Below are 21254 nucleotides of genomic sequence, written 5' to 3' on the forward strand. Positions count from 1 at the left end.
AGAATGCTTATAATATTGAAGCATATCCATAACCTGGTAAATTTAATCAAGGTGTAATATTAGCAATCGATAAAAAAAAACTATTTTTGGAGAGTGTTGGAGAAATTTAGACAAGGTGATATTGTTTTTGTGTTATTATATAGTATGTTATGAATGTTGTACATCGAAGCATAACATTACATTAGATCTGCATAAAATTAGACTGTTCTGGACTTATTAATTAAACTGAACCAGAACGGCCTGAATCAGCCTAGGTGTACCAAATAATGATGTCGGTAGTGCAGATCAAACAGTTGGTTCTCGCTGTGGTTTGTGCGTTATGATTTGACGAATGACGACCCCTAACAAGATTTCCTCATGTACTAAGGTGAGTTGCTAACTTGTCACGTTTTGTGTACCGTAATGTTTTTATTCGCAATTGAAATTCATTTTGAGTATTAGCTGTGTTGTGGAGTGCGCTGTAGTGTTTGTTATACGTTATTGTTGGACAACTAGTAGTGTATATTTAATTTAAGTTAGGTTTACATGTGCAATACAAACTTAGTGCAATCTACCGCATGAACAATGGATATTGTGTCAGAAGTAGTAGGTCTTAGACAAAACAGCACGTACTACCATGTTAATGATGGTTACTATTTTCTATACAGTGAAACGAACAGAAACACTGTATATTTAAAATGCATAGAGCAGAGTAGGTCGCGCTGCATGGCTAGGGCAACAATGCCGCTAACACCTGAATTGCGAACAAGTCAATCATTTATTGTTACTCGAGCACACAATCACGAACCGGACAATACATTGTTGCAGGTGATCCAATTAAGGACAAGGATCCTACAACGATGTCAAGAGGAGACATTGGATCATCGAACAATATTTGACGAGGAGTGTAGGAGGTAGGCATAATGGTTGCTATTATTTACAAATTCTTCTAATATTAAGTTTTTTGATATGAAAAGTATATAAACTTTGCAAGCCGTCATGGCAGAGCTTAAGGGTGTTTGGTCGTTAGGCTAGTCTGCCGGTGCTCGAAGCTATGACGGTGCACGGAATCACAGAAAACATACTACAGGTTATAGTAGTTTTTTTTCTGTGACGGAATGTAGACGCTCTCAACGTGTAGTGCGCCGCTAGCGCAATGCATCAAAGGTACGATATCACATCCCAAACGATTTAACATACCAATTTTGTTTGTATGCCAACTTATAGATGACTTTCACGCAAATACAAACAGTTATTTGTAAACTTTTAAAATCCTAAATATTTTCAAATTTAAAAAAATCAAAATTTCTTAAAAAAGTTTAAAATATTACAATTAAAAATAGCAAGTGATTTTTGTTTTGATTTTGCACACCTTTATTCCAATTTCAGTTAGAATCGCATAACCCATATCTCCTGTGAATTGGTACCAAATAATGACAAACTACTTTCAAGCTCATCTCCCTTAATTAATAATATAAGAAGTTATTTCTTATTTGTATTTCTAATTTTTAGAACAACTGAACAATAACAAAAAATCAAATATCAAATTTTGACCAAACACCCTTAACAAAGATAATGAAAAAATCACAGCGTCCCTTAAGCCTGTGGGGTATTACCTTTATTTTTTGCAAAAGAAGCTGAATTGTTCAATTTATTGTCATGTTATTGACGAATTCAAATTGTTTCACAAACAGAATAGCAGTTCCTTTCATCGAAGTCATTGGCTTTTTCAGTTAACCATTAAAACAGCGTACATTATTAACATTATTATGAGCGTTCACATTTTGCCAGACATTATTTTTTCTACAAACAATGTAATCTAGCCTACCCAAATAATAATATTCCTTTACCCATTTGCGAAACTTGAATTTGTTTACTGCGCTTGAACAACGTCATACAACAAACCAATGTTATTTCATGTAGGGTGTTATGGAGTGATCTGCCATTACATAAGCTAGAGTTTTCATCAGCCTCGAGGTAGTTGCGCCGTTGCGCCATTTTGCGGTAAGGTGGTGGTGTGAGGGATAATGCTGGGCGGGCTCATAAAACCGCCATTTTGCAAACACATTCAACACACTACAGTGCAGTTCGGCCAATCAGAACTAATTGGGACCGAACCCCGTTCAGGTTAGCTGATTGTTCCGATTAGCCGAAATAACGGAGATAATCAAGAAGGAAGCAATTTTATGGGGTCGTAGTGTTGTAATATGAACGAGCAATACTCAAAAACCAATATTAATACAGTAATCCATTTACTACAACAAAATTAAAAACCAATAGTGAAATAAGCGCATTAGTTAATCAACTAAGCGTAGAGCGATATGAACGGGTGGGCAGACGTGTATGTTGTGACGATAAATGCGCGCGGACTGTACGTCTGCACGCACTGCTTACCGAGACTGTACAGTAGCCTAGCCTACACGTCTGCCCCCCTACTCTCGCCAATACCCCTAGCTTAATTCACCGATTCACATGATTAAGGATTTTCCTTGATGGCGGGAAATGTTCATGATGGTGCGATGATTATGAAGGATGTTTACGCTTTCGTCGCGATCGTGGGAGATATTTATAATTTGTCATCTATTTCGGTAATTTGTCAACTATGTTGGCAAAGGATTAATAGCAGAAATCAATTATAATGTTGAAACGCGCGCACACACGTGGTACCATTTTGAAGTTTTAAATTAACAAAAATCTGTTACTATTGTACCGTATAGAAAACTAAATTAAATTTGATACAGAAAACTAAATTAAATTTGATAAAGAAAATTAGGTTGATTTTGATTAATTGAAAGATAATCTTATACCGACTTACACAAAAAGGATGCCACGTAAACTGTGAATTCAATCAGTCCTTCTGCCACCTCCTCCTTTACCAACAAAACAAACCAAACCCCGAAAGAAAGTGCTACAAAAAAAGATTGATATAAAGTTCCTCTTCCTCTTTTCCTGTGTCTAGATTGCGCACAATAATGTGCGCCAAGTTTAATAGTAAAACTTAACTCCTAAGTTAAGACATGCAATATGAATTTAAATTAATATACTATCATCAAAGCTGCATGTTGATACTATACAGTTCATTTTTTTTGTAATGTATTGCTGAAACGTAACACCATAGACAAAAAGAATTAAATATAGACCGTCAGCCGTGCTGCGGTTACCATAGGTTCTGGCGCACACCACTGGGAGCGCCATTAGTGGTGTGCGCCAGAACCGATGGTAACCATGTTAACCGCAGCACGGCTGACAGTCTATATTTAATTATCTTTGTCTATGGTAACACTAAGTTCGTGTTTGAAGGTATCCTTTGGAAGTGGCCTCTCGACTGTCATTTAATGCAATCAAGTCATCAATGTATCGACACGCACGGACGGGGATGGACGTCATTCCTCAAACTCTGGACATCCTTGCCGCAAACCTGGCCGAGGAAAGGAACAGGCGCTTCGCCCAAGCCATCGGAGGCGGAGATTTTTTCCTCGGGACCGTACGGCATGAGGAACACGGGACATCCGTAATATTTGGTTCCCCAAAGTTGATCCGAGAAACAAGAAACGTCTCGGAAATACACTTAGACGGGACTTTTAAAGTCCGCCCCAATGTTCCGCCATCACGACAGCTTCTCACTGTCATGGCTATGATGTTCAATCGGGTAAGTATTAATTATAGTACAATGAAATGTTAAAATTTTAATTTATATTTATAATGTAATTCAACTAAAAATATTCACGCTTTTACGTGAATGTAATTGCAATACGCGTGGTATTATCCCAGACTTGATGGTAATAGGCCTAACCCTAACCCAAAATAAATTCCAATTTATTTATTCCATTTAAGATTTTTGTTGGTTTAATAATAACTTGCATATTAAATTCCCTACTATAGGAAATAGTAGATTAAATATTATCCCAAATTAGGCCGATATACAACACGAATACTATCAGGCTAGGTTGTTTATCATCGACTCCTACCATGTAGACATGTCTAGCCAAAAGTCCCCACCCCTAGCCCTCTTGTGTTTTCCTCCATTCATTCACCCCAAAAAATTGTGTAGGGCTGTAGGGAAAAGTTTTCCCTACAACCCAACAAAATTTTTTGGGGTGAATAAATGCAGTACTTTGCAAAACCGCTTATATTTAAGCAACTAGTTGTGATAGACTTTACATCTTGCTGTTTAAATTGTTTATCTTACTGTTGAAAACGGCAAATTCCCAATTTTTTTATTGGCTGTATTCATACACCGGGGAAATGTACATGTTTGTGCAAAGTTGTTAAATGTATGTAAATATTAGTCCTACCGTAAAAAGTCGAACGCAGCGTTGAAAATACGTTAATAAGCATGTTTGCTGCAAAATTACATCACTTACATTGTGAACATATATGTATTTCATTTAACAGGCATATCCCGTGTTTTTTGTGCTGATGGAGCAAAAAACCAAAGGTGCGTACGACCAAGTGTTACAGAAGCTCGTTGAATTGGCGCCGGAACTACACCCTCAAGTGATCGTTTCTGACTTTGAAACTGCATTGCAGACGGCCTTGAGGGAAAGGTTCGCCGACGCCCATATCCTCGGCTGTTTTTTCCACTCGTCAACAGTAAGCACTAACCAGTATAAATATGTAAGATAATTGTACATATTTGACATAACAGTATGTAACACGTGGAAGTGCAAAATAAGAATAGTGGAGGGTACGTTGGGATATAAATGTACTTATTACGAAATGTATATCAATACAAATGAAGCAATAATATAAACAGTTATAAATGTCATGTTAAATAGTCAAGGAAATTGTGTGCTGATATTGAATTTTATTTTGGTAATCAGTTTTCATTTATGTACTCGTATATTGTATAATTCCTTGCTTAACCTGCAATTTAAGACTCGGTTCGGATCCACAATCAATTTTGGTCGTACTACATATTTTCAATCCAGTACATAAGAAACCTGGTTATTCCCAAGTGCATGGCCATACACAAAAACTATATGGTTACAATGGTTTTATTCAGGCAATGTGGAGGAAGGCTCGATCTTTAGGCTTGGCAAGAGCCCTGAACATCAATCCTGCCGTTAAACGTGCTGTGAAAATGACAATGGCATTGGCATTGTTACCGGAAACCCAGATTGAAGAAGGTTTCCGGTACATTGTCACGTATGTACAGGCCAACGGATTGGAACCGATCCTCAACCAGTACATGGCGTACGTGCGACGAACTTGGATTCAAGGTGACGTTGAATACTCAATAACAGTAAAATAATTATTAAGATCACAAGCAGTATACTTTATACATCTGGTGGGTATAGTACTAACTTAAATATATTTTGCATTTTGTACTTATAATTAAGATGACTAGCAAATCTATGTATACCAATTTGTTTCTTTAACCCTCCAAGTGTCCATAGTTTTTGGTCGTAATGTTCGCCCATTTATTGCGTAATCGCAGGGTTTATTAAAATGTATCTTAGAAACTAAAAAAAAATGTAAAGTATACTGGTTTAAATATAATTTTGTTTGTAAAATTATGGGCTTCAATGTGACATATAAAACACTACAAAAAAAATGTTAAACAATTTTTGTGGGGTTAACATTTCTCAAAAATTATAAAATAAATGAAAAAAATTGTGTTAAGCTTTAACAATTTACATTCTAAATACCTGTGTGTAAATGAAATCTATGCATTCAAATAACACGACACACTTTCACCAGTCTTAGCTGATAATACCACAACAAATTTTCATTATTTGGCTTCACTATACCAAAACATATCACCATTTGGTGAATAAATTACATTAAACAACAGTTGTAGAATAATTCTTGCCGACTTTTTTAATGGTAGGGTATCTACCTACGTTATTGGACTCTATTAATAGTGTAATTTGTTTAGGTGTTGGTGGACAACACCTCTCTGTTTTTGGTCAACCACGGAGGACCAATAACGACCAGGAAAGCTTCCACAACCAATTGCTGCAAAGGTTCAGCCATGTTCACCAGAACGTGTGGAGATTTCTTGGTAAGAAATTCTAGCATGTTTGATGATAATAGAGTTCCTATTTCACTAATAGTTTTGTATGTGTTTTATTATATCGACAGATAATCTCTAATTACAGTTTAAGACAGTATTGATAACACATACTACTACACAAATGTAGTTTAAAACTTGTAATGTTTAACATTCACTAAATATCAGTAAATATACAATCTGTAATTGGTTACTAGTTTTGTTGAATGATTACCAACATACTTGTACTTTCTATGTGTATATTATTAATTAAAGTAACTACGTCTACAGCAGCCAATAACAAATCATATCTTACGTTTGTGCAATGTTTTAAGAACGGATTTGAAAATTTTCAGAAGAACTAAGAAACATTGAACACGCATATGTCCAACAATACGCAACTTATGAGAATGGAGTTGCGAATGACGCTGTGCCAGCTCCATCTTATTTGGCCAACAACCGCAGGATTCAGGATGCTACATCGTTGTTACTTGCCAGACGATATAATGCAGGTGAATTCCTCCGGAGAGTGAGCAATGTTGTACCCACTCCGAGGAACAACAATTTGGCTGTTGAGGATGAAGAAGAGGAGGTAGCTGCACCACCAAATGAGGGGTTACCGCCACTTCCTGTCGCACTGCCACCAGGGATGCGGCAGATCGAGAACATGCATGAGATGCCAATCGACAATGGTAATTACATTAGAACCCCGTGCGTCATGGCCTAGGCACCAAATTTTTTTATTCCCTAATAGTGTTACTGGTAATATGCGTACATGCCAAAAAGAACTATTATTAACTGTCATACTAATGTTTTGAATGTAAATAAAAATATTTTATAATTTCAATTTTTTTAGAGCTATGTAAGGTTGATTTACAGACACAAGCAACAATAATCTTAAGAAAACATTTCTCTCAAAGGCTGTTAAGACTGACCAGTGACCAAGCCCTGTGGATTATTGGAATAGATTCATCTTAGTTGGCCGATTTGAGATATACATATTAAATGTTATACATTCGGTATAGAGTTAACTTATATGTAATTGTCTTTTTCATTTTTTCATATACAGAAGACGAAGACGACTTGCACATCATTGTTCAGGCTCCGGTCAGGAGAGGAGGCCGCGGGCGTGGACGCGGAGGAGGCCGCGGGCGTGGACGCGAAGGAGGCCGTGGGAGAGTACAAGGTAGTTATTTCTACTTTTATTGCTAGACTAGAAAGCACTAGACAAAGTAACAAAATAATTATGAAAAATTTTCAAAATCACAAAACAAAATGGTGGCCATTTACAATTTTTTTTCTAAAATTACGTAAAACACGACAATTTTACAATCGTATTATAATTATAAGTGGTTTTACGTAATTATATTACAAATATATTGTCACCTTATTTCTTGAGATTGGACGAATATTAACAGAATGGGAGTGTTGCTGAAGGTCTAAGTCCCGGAAGGTCCAATTAGACCTTCGACACACATTTTGCAGTTTGTACTTGTTGCTGAGGGTCTAATCTGGTAGTATGTCGAAGGTCTAAGTCCCGGAAGGTCTAAGAGTACAGTCAATGCAAAAAAACTCATCCACTGATACTGTTTTAGACCTTGCGGGATTAGACCTTGGGTACACAATGTACATTTTGTAAATAAATTATTATACAATGAGAGTTGCTAAAGGTCTAATTCACTGAAGGTCTAGGGGTTCACGCAATACTAAATTGGCGGAAATCACAGAGGATTGTGCACGTGAAGTCAGAGAAAACACCCCCGTAGCAATAGCTGCAACAGACTTTTGCGTGATTACGTCATCGCGCATCCCGCATCCCGCTGTGACGCTGCGTGATTCAAAGAAACCAAGCCTTAAGGCCGGTTCCGAGGCGATCGATGTGATTTTCCACCGTGGGACCGAGGTCCCCGCTTGTTTCGAGGTCCAGGTGGGGGACCTCGGAACCAAATACAACCGAAAACGTGTTCGTTGCCAGAGAATAATTTTAATATCAATATTAAGTGATTTTTAGCGAGACCTTGGAACCCTAATGGAAAGTTTAAAACTTCTTCTCGGAATTTCCGATAGGAACGTAGCGATAGTTTTTACTTGTACACATTGTGTCATGTGACATAAAATCACATTCTTCGCGGGAACCGATGTCCGTGTCCGTTTCTCTCACATATAATGTATACACTATACACCCTCTGATACTTCCTTCAACTGGAAGCAGAGGCTCCCCTTTAACCCCCACCTCCACCTCTCTCCAAGATTTCTGTCTGTCTGTCTGTCTGTCTTTCCTTTTGTCTGTAACACTCAAGATGGCATTTTACGCAATCTTCTCCGCGAAAACCAGAGTACCTATCAAGATCGAAGTCATTTTAATGTATTCACTGGATTGGCGAGAGTGTCTTTAGTGATTTAAATATAGCCTCACTACTTTATAAATAAAATTACGGACATTAAATAACTAGACATCGTCCAAATCGGAACCAGAAATTCTTTGAGTATAAAATGTTTCTTGAGTTTTGACTACCAGAAAGAAGACCTTGAATCAGTGAATCAGTGTAGAAAATTTCAGGCATACATATAATAGGTAAATATTTTTGAATTTCAATCAAATTATGTTTATATGTTTCTATTCCACGTGTAGAAGAACTAGATAACCCAGACGATCCTGGTATTCCACCAGAGGAACCTATACCTCAAATGCGTGGTCGAGGGAGAGGTGAAGGACGAGGTCATGCCAGGGGAGTGAGGATAGGCAGAGGAAGAGTTGTGGGAAGACCTCACAGGGGAGTCGGAGGTAATGATTTCATATACTCATGTGATCATTATAGCTATGATAGTGGTTTGAATACCTTATTCATGCAATCCAAATTGTTGTCTTCACAACTAGTTTCAACCTGCTGATCGAAACTTCCATGAATATACAGTAGCTTAGCTGAAAACGGGCCGTGCCTACCTTTCGAAATGGTCTATAGGTTACTGCGGCGGACGGGTGAAATGAACCTGTCGTCTCTTTACACAAACATACTTACTCAACCTGCAATTCTACACATATTTTTTATGTAAACAATCAATATCAATAATTGAGAGTTACTGAATCGTCCAAACTAGTTTTCAATATTTTTCTAGTCTATTTTAAAAAGATAAAATAAAATAAAAAGATGAAATACAATAAAGATAAAACCTCACAACATTCATATGACCCACTTTTTCAACATTTACTGACACATAACATATATATATATATACAGGGTGTTTTTTTTTTAAACTTGCATCTTTATTTATGTAAAAACCGCAATAGATAGAAATATGCAGTTGGCGGGAATCATCTATTGACGTAGGGGGCACAATTTTTTGGAATTCAACGTTACATTCACATTCCCCCCCTTTCCCCCCCTGCCCCCAACTTAATTTTTTTAAACAGCAAGGTACCCCTTGTGACATATCAAATAAAAGAGCATGAAAAAAGAAAATGTTTGATGAAAAAATATTGAAAATCGGTTCATAAATTTGTGAGATATTCCCCCCTCCCCCCCCCGGAACTTAATTTTTTTTTAAAGCAAGGTACCCCTTGTGACATATCAAATGACAGAGCATGAAAAAAGAAAATTTTTGGTGAAAAAAAATTTAAAATCGGCTCATGAATTTGTGAGATAATCCCCCCCCTTTTCCCCTACCCATAACTTGTTTTTTAATAGCAAGGTACCCGCCCTTGTGACATATCAAATGAAAAATAAATTTCACCAAACATTTTCTTTTTTCATGCTCTTTCATTTGATATGTCACAAGGGGTACCTTGCTATTAAAAAAAAAATTAAGTTCCGGGGAAGGGGGGGGGGAAAGATCTCGCAAATTTATGAACCGATTTTCAATTTTTTTTCATCAAACATTTTCTTTTTTCATGCTCTTTCATTTGATATGTCACAAGGGGTACCTTGCTATTTAAAAAAATTAAGTTGGGGGCAGGGGGGGAAAGGGGGGGAATGTGAATGTAACGTTGAATTCAAAACAATTGGGCCCCCTACGTCAATAGATGATTCCCGCAAACTGCATATTTCTATCTATTGCGGTTTTTACATAAATAAAGATGCACGTTTTTAAAAAAACACCCTGTATATACCAATCGAAATGGTAACGGACACATACACACACAGACATATGTCTGCGTGTGCATGTTTTCGTTTACGTATTTTTTTAAATTGGTATTTTGATTTACATCATTGTAATTCAAATTGTATAAATACTTCTACAGGTTTCAATAGAGGACGAGGTCGTCGAGGAGTTGGAGGTAGGCTCCCTCTGGTCCCAGCACCCGTGGCTGCACTTGTGCCTGAGCCTGTGCCTGCACTTGTGCCTGATCCTGTGCCTGCACTTGTGCCTGAGCCCGTGCCTGCACTTGTGCCTGAGCCCGTGCCTGCACCCGTGCCTGAGCCCGTGCCTGCACCCGTGCCTGAGCCCGTGCCTGCACCGGAACAAGCTAATGAAGTGGCACCCATTCCGGCTCCAGCTCCAGCTGATATACCAATTGGTATGTTGTTTTAGCGAATTTCCCATACAACGTTTAACACACAAAACAAAATACACCCAGGTTGTTTCAGCAGCAACAAAACGATACTGGGATGGAACGAGTTAATAATAAATAAAATAAAATATCGACGTTAGTTATCGTATCGAAAATAATATAATTTTTTCCAAGGTTGCTTTAGCATCAACACGATGTTACTAGGAATCGAAGCTTCGAAGGGAACCAAAAGTCACACTCAATGCTAGTTAATTAGGCCTACCGTGAGATCAGAGAAGGTTTACGGTTCCGTTATTAAGCCAGCGAGGTTACCGTGCTCGAGACGACTGCACGGTTCGGAGCCGGTGGTATTGAGTCGAATGATAATGAATGATACTACAAACCAACGCAGTGGAACTCAGTGGCCAGTGCGCATGCGCCGCTCCCTACGGCCCAGCGTTATTGGTGGAATTTTCATCCGATTTTCAATTTGAAAACTGATTTGTGAACGGGATAAGATAAAAATGGGAGGCCTTCTTCTAGGCAACCTTTCACCTAGGTACCATTTCACATAGATCAAATATCAAGCTGGTACCGACAACTCAAATCGGTCAGCTAGGGCCCGGCCCCGCCCCTCTGGGGGAAGGGCGTGGCTTCGGCGTGGACACGTGTTTCGCGGTGCGGTCGCTTACCCTCTACACTGCTAAAAGTTCCCGCGACTTCCTTGAATTACCCGAACGCATTCAATTACGATCACTTATTTTATTATGTTGTATATTCATATTGAAAATCCACAAGTCATAATAACAGTTGTAAATAATAACTATGTGAATGCTTTAGCATTAATTACCGGGGTACAGAGCCATGGCTCGGTGTTGTTTAGCGTTTGTGACACAAATTAAATGACATTCTGTACGTAGGATTGACTTATTTATACTACTAGGTGAAACCCGTCGAAATCGACCGTTACTTTCAAGGCTTACACTAATTCTTCTAACTACGGTATAAATTGAGTAAAATAATACAAACTTTGAACATTTAGCATGGTTTAATGAGTAATAAGTGTAAAAATAATGATGACTATTGCGTTAGTTACAAAATGTAGTTGATCATTCAACGAATAAAATATTTCCCATACCGTACGTCATCTCTATTTTAGGGATTTTTTTTTAAGAAGAGGGGAGAAATTGTTTAATTTCTTATATAGGGAATAAGCTACAGTATTACCGTAGTACCCATGGTAAGACCTGGACCCGGGACCGATTTACTTTTTCATATTGAGGTAAAAACAACATCTGTTCAAATTCATATATTTATATGTCTTTATTAATAGATGTGTCCGTTATCGCGATAGCTCAAGCAAAAATAATCCGATTTTAATGAAATTTGGTAGGCTACAAACGTGTAAACAAACATGTAGGCTATAACAATAATCTCAAGAAACTATGATGATCTGTCTTGAATAATATAGGCAAAAGTTGTCAAAAAGGCAGTCACAACCCGTACATTAGAGATAAGATAATTCAATAAGAAATAAATTTTTAAGAGTTATTGTGATAATAATATTTACCACTAATTTGGTAATGGAACGTTATATTGCAAAACATGACATGATACAGAAAAGAAAAGAAATTTTAAAATCAGAAAATAATATTGCAAATACTTATTTTTGACAATTCTCCCTATTACTGATTAATGTGTGTTGTTTAACACGTTCACTGCGCTACGAGATCCCGAGGTCTCGTATCGTACCTAGCCCGTAGTGCGGGACCCATAATTTGGCTTCTTTCCAAAAATTACCACATCGATATTTCGGCGTACAGTTATCGTAAAGAAATGAAACGTGTACATATATAATGCATTATTCTTGGTGTATCAACTAGTAAATATGAAATGAACGAGATAAATAGATCTCGTAACGCACTGAAGTAATAAACTTTTACTTTATTACGATACGAGACCCCTGGGTCTCGTATCAAAAATAGTTGTTCCAAGCACTACATGAGGCTAATGGGGTGATTAGTAACCATGGTAACCTTTGTCGAATGCTTGGATGAAAGAAGGAAACCAAAGAAATAACTCAAGAACAAAGAGAAAGAATAATGGCGTTTTTATGCTGTTATTTTTATGAGTTATCTAATGTTTTATAGGTTTACATATTTATCGTTTTCAACTACGTGAACATAAATCTTGTTAAACTATCGACGTGTTTCTAAAACAGCACTAACGGATGCGTACTAAAGGTCACTGGTAAATGACCTAAAATATCACGATTGTGTAATGTTGTATTTTGATGTAAAAAAGCAAACCATTTACATTAATTCGAATATTTCTCCTGGTCCCTACTAAATCATACAAAACACAAAAATCAATGCTAAATAATCGTCAAACCGGACAAGCAATTTCCGATAAACAACTTTGTATCATTGGTTTTTGTTTTGCGATTGGGATCCCTTTCCCAGCCCTTTAGGGAAGTGGTGCAAGTCAAATAGAGCTTCAAGGTTGCACCCATCCCTTCCCCCCCCCCCCACCCACTCGACTCACTGTTGGCACGCACTCATTTCGAGGTCATAGCCCAACCAAAAAATTATAACGAAATAAATACAGTAATTTGTAAACATATTTCATTTGTATTATATTTAGCCTGAAATCAGCCGAAAGGAAACGCATTCATATAAAAAGTGATACAAGAAAGATAAAATATATTTTTTATAACGGTTACGATTATAAGGAATTCGTAAATAAACAGAAAACATATATTTTTCTTAATTTGTTATTGTAGGAAAAGAATAAATACAAATAAATAATGAACTACTACAGCTGTGCGGTACGAGATATCGGGGTCTCGTACAATGACGTCATATTTACTTCCTGGGCTGGCTGAAGATTGTCAACATTGTACTGGTTCAGATATACAAACACTCAGCGCTCTCTCGCCTTTCTTTACGAGGTTATGAAGCGCAAAAGATTACTGCGCAACGTAATCTCGGGGTCTCGTATCGCACCTGGGTAATCATAGCAAATAGCGGACACGATTACTAGAAAAATACCGGTATGGATCATAAACATAAACAAATGACGTTTTTGGCCCGAAAATAAACATGATTTAACATTACTTAAATGGAACTGCCAAAACATATGCTCAGTGCAAAACATCCATATCACAGCCATTTTGATGATCTAATAATTTCTAATGCATCTAATTAAATATAATAAGGAAATGAACACTTTAAAACTTCCACTCGTACCTTAAGGGTACGAGTGTGCTCTAAAATATAATTTACATATTAAGCTGAAATAACCAATAGTTCCCTAACCCCTTAATCCCCCCTTCCTGAAAAAAATTAGAACATATTTTAATATTACTTATTCTAAGGTAAACTTATCAATCGGCGGTGGAGTCCCGTCTTGACCATGGCGCCTACACCCTCTTGACTATGGAACACGACTGTTAAAAGATTTCACACCACTATTGGAGTTATGGCACTAACTGATAAGGTCTGGTCCTAACGACTTGTTCTGATTTGAGCTTAATATCGTACTCAATCAAATTTGTTCTGCCTACTTTTTTGGTAATTGTGTCAGGAAATTGTTCCACTAACTCTTTCACTTTCTGCCTTTGTTGATTATCGAGTTGTTCGCCTAACTTAAATGGTGTGTCTTAAGGGCATTAGAAATTATTAGATCATCAAAATGGCTGTGATATGGATGTGGTTTGGCTCAGTAATTAATTTTAGATCTTTATTATTCAACTCAGAATATCCCTTGCAACACTAGATTGATTATATTGAGCCTTAACGATCCAATGAGTCCAGTACCGTTACTATAAACTATAGTAACACGCTTCAATAATGACAATCTTACAAACTAAATTATGCTGCTTATGAATACAAATAAACCTAAATGGTGATACTGTACATTGGATGAATATGATAACAATTAAAAACGTAAAAATAAACTTTACCAAAAGAATTTACCAATTATTAAGTTTTCAATTAATTGTTTACAGAGCGTCCATACTACGAACGACACTGGGTGAGACCTATATCAGTCAGGCCTAATGAGTATATCCCCAATGACTTTGTGGAACAGCAGCAAAGGGACTTGCTGGAGTCCTTGGAACTCGGTCCATTAGATATCTCATTGGAGGCTGAAGAAGGGGAGCCCACTTGCTTCATTTGTTTGGTTAATAAGCCAAACAGATATGCAACTCCCTGTGGACACAACATCCTCTGCAGGGATTGTCTTCCACAGTTTGTTAATCAAGTAATTTATGATACATACATTGATGATGGGCAATTGGTTGAAATGCCAGTAAGAATACCGATAACATGCCCAATGTGCCGGGCTATTATAAGCCAACTAATTCCAACATTTATTTAGGTGAGTATTAAAGGTGTTTAAATATGACATTCTAGTTTCCATATATATTTTTATTTATTCTTTTGTCTTCCTAAATAGATTTACCATCTTTGGGTTCAAAGAAGAAAGAAGCACAAACAAAATTAAATTACACAGTAAACGTGTGCTGCAATAGTGATCAGTAGGAAAATGCTTTAAAAATGGTGTTACCATTCTACAGTATAGTTTATTTTTTATAAGCTGACATAAGTTTTACTATTTTCATTTATTTTTTATGAATGAAAATTCTTTTATAATTTCTAAATATAATTCATTTTATAATTCACTTTATAATTCATTAAACACACATTACATTGGATTGGATGTGTTGCTGATCATAGACAATCAAAATATACATTTTTCTATATTTATTCCTCACGGTTGTTTGTACAATTATAGCATGATTCTAAAGCCCTTTTTGCTGTTTAAGAACTCGGTTTTACAATCCAGGACACATAATAGTGAAATACACCTACAAATACTCTGAAAGACTTTTTCACCACACTGATGTTTTTAGCTGTTTTACATACGTTAATTGGTGGCTGAAAGTTGCGTTTTGCTGGCCATGCCAGCTGTCATCCTCATTTGGGGAACGAGCAGATTTTTACATCCCTAGGGCCTCAAAATCAGCTGCCCGCTTACTTTCTTAATACATGAATGCATAATTATATACACAATTAGTATCCATAGCATTGCAATAGAATTGTTTTATTGCCACCACTGCCTAGCAACTATTTATTATCATTTTTGCTGATTCCTCAAATTATTTCTTCACATAACCTTAAAGTTGTAGTTGTGTTGACTATCAGTGTGCATTACTATTGTGGTGATTAGTGGTAAGGATTTTCGGCACTAGGTACAAAAAATACTCTTTTGTGCCATATGTTGTGTCTATGATGAACACCCCACCTAAGATTTCTGTATGCTTAAGATCTATTTAAGGCTAGTGCTTGTTAGTGCTTTCTGGGTCTGATATACAGTGAGTGTGTTGTGGTTCTAGGCTCGTGATAAACAGCGGCAGAATTGTGAAATATACCTACAAACCACCATGCAACAGTCCATGGACTCATTGAAGATGATGATTACTCCTAGTTCTCATTTATAATACTCCCTCCTGTGAATAAATATCTTCATACAAAAGTATAATTTTATCTTTGGATTTCTTGCCCTTTCACAAAAGAAATTATTTGAATTTATCCGAGTTAAGAAATTTTGAACTGTGCCAAACCTTTTTGACAGTTAAGTAAAACCTTTGACAATTGGTACAAATTATCGAATAGTCAGTGACAAAACCACTCTGAACCGCACCCTGTCAAAACTAAAATGTAAATCAATACAAATAAGCGGTATCAGCAATTTGATACATTAGTTACTTTTCCCCATAGCTGGGCAACAACCTTTATCATGGTTGGTGAGATATTATTAACTATGACAATTTATGGGGAAATGACGAAAGCTGCAGCAGGTTTTGAACATAGAATGGATTAGTGGTAATAATTGTCTAATATCGCCAAAAATCCCATTAAACATTGAACTCTCCATTCTCCAACTCTTATATTAATAGTATACTAACATGTATTAATAGCTAAAAAGACTGTCCAATTTCAACTTTTAATATTCCTTCAATTGTTGATAATAAATAATTTTCAAGCAGTTTGTTACTGGCTGTGGTGTTTTAGATAGACTTTATTGAAAAACCAATCATACCATGGATATTTGCTTAGTATGCAGGTTTGCTGTGACAGGAGTATTTTCAATTGCATTAAATTAAAAGATCCAATTGCATTAAATTGAAAATTAAAAGAACAAAATTTTCTTATATCGTGTCATCTTCCTTTGCAAATGCAAAGCACGAGTATAACTGCATTTTTCTAGAGCCTGAACGGTCTCTAGAAAATGAATGGCTATAAAAACCCATACGACAAATTTTCTCACTAATAATGAATTGTACAAATTAAGCTCATAACTTTAAAAACACACGCATAACATAAGGAACACACGTGAACCACAAATACAAATTGAAGACAACAAAGTGTAACAAAAAAATATGTATAAACAAAGAAAGTCAAAGAAATAAAAATACAACAATAATCTGTTATAGTAGTTTACACAACGGCGCTTAAAAATAGTGTTAATGACAAGAGTAGAAATGCTTATAAACTTGTGTCATTAACACTGTGTATATGGGAAAAGCGTACTCTACTATTACCTACAACATAGTGTTTTTTTTATTACTAACAATTTTGTTTTTTTATTACTTTTTTTATCACTACTCAACAATCACTACTAAAAAGGTTGGCAAAACTTGCGACAGCTAGCCTGACCATAGCTCATATACCATACTCATCCTACACTCATCTCAATTCATACTTGGCTTAAAATACCTACTATCATAGATAAAAGGAGTACTATGTATGGTCGCCATTTCATTGAACAGTATTGAACATACTACTGGACCGGAAGAAGTAAAGGCGAGCAGTGCGGAGTGTGGGAACCGTTTGTGGCAGTTGGATTAATCTATCTGCAATATTAAGACTGCTGTCTAAGTAAACTAATGACTTCCCCCGAGCAAAACCTGGTCCACAGGTATTTTGTAGAATACAATGCCGTAAATCTGAGCTCAAAATAACAGCTGGGTAAAAAATGGCAGATTCAAGAAATATTATAGGTTGCCATTTTGACTCGGTTTAAGTTTGGGTTTAGGACAATACATTTTAATAAATAAAACCATTAATTTGATACTTAACTTGACATATGCTGATTCTATTCAAGGAAATGCATGTAGGCATACAGTATTAACATTTTACTGATTTGTTTGAAATTAAATCTTGTAGGTACATTAAAAACTTGCAAAACTTGTGACAGCTAGCCTGACCATACTACTGGACTGAATTACACACGGTTGGTACCAAATGAAAGATATTTTACCTACGACCGTTTTTTAAAGTAGACATTTCAGTTCAGTTCTTAGAATTGAAAAGTTTCACTTAACAGCTGTTTACTTTCATAACAGCATAGTTTCATTTTTCATAACAGCATAGTTTTTCTCATAACAACACGGGTAACGGATCAAGGCCCCACTAGAAAAACAGGCCATGCTGCAGGATTCATTACGTCACACTAGTGGATGGATTTCATTGATAAATTCATTGCCATCACCATTACCATATGTTTTTGGTAAATAAACAAGCTGGCTGTTTGTAAGATTTGGGTCTGACTTAGGGGAGGTACAAATGAGGCATTTAGTTCAAAATTCCTCCGTGAACAGCGCTGTAGTAGAGAGTACTTTGGCAATAAAGGTTTACTAATAGCAAAAATAGTTCTGTTCATAAAATAAAATTATAAATGCCTCAAATTCAATTTTACTATTTTTAATTATAAAATTAAACTATCATAACCTAACCGAACTAACCAAACTTGCTGATAAAGAAATAATATAACAAAAGTTTAGTAATCGGAAAAATAATTCTGTTTATTAAATAAAACTAGGAATTGCTCAATTAAAATTTTATAATGACTTAATAATAAAATTAAACTGTAATAACCAAACCAAACCAACCAAACTTGCTGATAATAAAAAAATCTTGGACAAAAAGTTAGTGCTACAAGCGAGATTCGAACCCGGGACCTACAGCATATCAGCCCGGCACGCTAATCATTAGACCACCGAGGCCGATGGCTAACGAATATTTTGTTACGGTAATGGCGTTCCCTCAGCTAATAAGAAGCCCACAGCTGTCATCGTAGCCTCTTCTATACCTCCCCTGAGTAAATACCGTAAGATTTTAATGGCAAGAGTTTAGTACAACTATCCACCACTGTGACGTAGTGTTGCGCTGCCCGTGCTGCAGCATGGCCTGTTTTTTCTAGTGGGGCCTTGAACGGATCAATGAGGTTCAAGAATTGAGGAAAAAGAAGTAAAATTGTAATGCTTCGAACGTCAACTAATCAGCTGATCAGCTGACCAGTTGGCAATTTTAATTGTTGATCTGGCTTGTTCCTGTTGATACTCGCGTATTCTTAACCTAAGTTGGTGGAAGTTAAAGGAAGGTAGATTAAACTGTTTTAAAAATGTCAGTTAGTGAAAGTGAAGTTGACGAGATGGAATTGAGAACACAAACTGCTTATAATATTCTATAATATTCGATGCTGGGATCTAACTGTAAATTAACTCTTTCACTAAATAATGTAAATCATGTAAATGTACATCATTTAGTTGTCAAAAAAAAACAAATAAATGCAATATTTCCCTAATTGTACTCTCATCAATCCAGTAAATACGGAAAAATTAAGACAGACAGAAATTGAGATAAGACTCGTTTCGGCTTTCTTATGTTATGAAACGTAAAAATAACCAAAACCTGCATGATTCTAAGCAATGTACAGACAAAACTGTAATTTTATTTTTATTGATTTATATATTTGCCAACGGATTTACACCAATTTTACAGTATGATTAGGCCTAAATACGATTATCGTAAAACTAAAAATTTGATGACACTAACAAAACTTTTAAATAATTATTTTGTTTGCAATTTGTTTTGGTTAAAGCGTAGCAAAACCCCTTATTCAATTCTGTATTTAGTCGTGTATGGAAGCGCGGGAAACCGTCATCCACCGGTGTACAAGCAACACCCCAGCCGTCTTGTGGTTGGGAGGGGTAGCAAATGTGAGTGTGACCTTGGAATGAGTCACAGCGGCCCTGTCCTGCACCTGCTTCATGTCTCTCTCGCGTTTGTTGTTATTACTGTAAATGTTTAAACAACGATACCGACTGAACCAGCCAAGCGATTTTAAAAATTTAAAAAGTAAAATTAATTAAAAATTGTTGTCTTTAAAATGACTACCTGCAATTTTCATTTCTTATTTTGTAACACAATTATTTTACCATAAATTTTTTAACCAGCAACTTAATTCAAATTTATCTTCAATAGCCTGCCCTGCAAGACGAGCCTGAGCCGCTTGTTGAAGTTCAATGGGACAACGACAATCTTATTGTAAGATACTGTTAATTGTATTAGATCGCGCATAGCCACATGAGAGTCTAGACAATAGTCGAAATTTGGTTGGATTATGCATCAAATGTCAAATGAAATCAAATCTCTTACATTTTTCTCAAACTATATTATTTAGATGCGATATTTTCTAAATATGGCAATATGGTCTAGCTAGGTAGTTTATGCGGATGAGACTTTTACTTTTTTTATGTTCTTTCAACCAAATTACAATTAAAGTACAATAGGAATAGGGACGATAGTGGTAAAGTAATTAATTATTAACAATTATTATTATACGAACAGTGAAGAATATGATTCCTCCTATAAAGTAAATAATGTTTTTTTAGGATCAACAGTTGGATATGTTGCTCTCAGTTGATGTCGATACAAATGATATTGTTGCTGAGGGTGAGGAAAGGCCGTGTATTGCCTGCGGCGAAAATTCAAGGACTTATATGGTCGAGCCATGTGCTCATTTTATATTCTGTGGTCAATGTGTGGCAGTCCATAGAATGACTGTCAGGGACATTGACGGTTACCCACAGCCAGTTCGCTGCCCGCTGTGTCGGACTAACGTCACCTCCTACAGGAGGGTTTTTCAATAGTAAGTAGTAAATTGCAATAATTTATTATAACATGAAAACAGTTATAAGTTTATTATATTATTTTCGACTCATTGAATATACGTTATAATAAATACGTTATATGACAAATATGGCAACTTGACGTTACACGAAATCAAATCAATTAATTTTAAAAATAATTTATTCCACCAAATATATCTTACCAGTATACGAGTAATACAAGGGAACATAATACAAAGGATGGTCCCAACATAGAAAAAGCCTGTGCGTGGAGAAAGTCGTCCATTACAACAAAATATCTGAAGTCCATCCAATTGATAATCTATTTACAACACCTTATACAACTCTACATATTAATACACAATTACAAAGGAAAACACTTTCACTGGGGAGCCATTACAGATCAATGAAATTAAAACAAAATAAAACGTATTTATTAGCTTTGGGTAATATAAACTGGCAGGTTAACAGAGTACTGCAGTTATAATGCTCGCATAACAATCAAAAGGATTGCCGCATCGATCCAGATAAAATTAATTACCTTTTTTATTGTTCAAAGATGGATTATTGTCTCATGTCATTAATTAACAGTTTTACACACTTGACCTTCCGTTTTTAGGTGCATAGAACTCCAAAAGTTATCGTCCTCTTCGGCCACTGTCGGAGCTGTCACCTCGGCCAAATAGACGTGTGGAGAAGCCACTGGACCAGGGCCGGATTTAGCATTTTTGCGCCCCTAGGCCCAAATAATTTTCAACCCCCTAGTCTGGTCACAGTTACTATGACTATTTATTTTTATTTTTAGATAA

The 21254-nt window shown here is 36.2% G+C and overlaps 1 protein-coding gene and 1 long non-coding RNA gene across 2 annotated transcripts; both read left to right on the plus strand.

The window, feature by feature from the left end:
• Nucleotides 1-249: 249 nt before the first annotated feature.
• LOC128995546 (uncharacterized) lies at nucleotides 250-15938 on the plus strand. Its single transcript, XM_054420564.1, has 9 exons — nucleotides 250-367; nucleotides 3326-3628; nucleotides 4375-4572; nucleotides 4985-5201; nucleotides 5861-5986; nucleotides 6331-6666; nucleotides 7044-7160; nucleotides 8607-8759; nucleotides 15865-15938. The coding sequence occupies exons 1-9, from the start codon at nucleotides 332-334 to the stop codon at nucleotides 15870-15872; spliced, it is 1494 nt and encodes a 497-aa protein (XP_054276539.1). The 5' UTR covers nucleotides 250-331; the 3' UTR covers nucleotides 15873-15938.
• Nucleotides 15939-19797: 3859 nt separating this feature from the next.
• On the plus strand, nucleotides 19798-21254 carry LOC128993835 (uncharacterized). The gene is made up of 3 exons (XR_008490833.1): nucleotides 19798-19861; nucleotides 20209-20465; nucleotides 21065-21254. It is a non-coding gene; the product is annotated as an uncharacterized LOC128993835 (long non-coding RNA).

The sequence above is a fragment of the Macrosteles quadrilineatus genome, unplaced genomic scaffold, assembly GCF_028750875.1.
Source record: "Macrosteles quadrilineatus isolate MER2022 unplaced genomic scaffold, UCM_ALF_1.0 Scaffold_5__1_contigs__length_97177068, whole genome shotgun sequence".
Taxonomy (NCBI): domain Eukaryota; kingdom Metazoa; phylum Arthropoda; class Insecta; order Hemiptera; family Cicadellidae; genus Macrosteles; species Macrosteles quadrilineatus.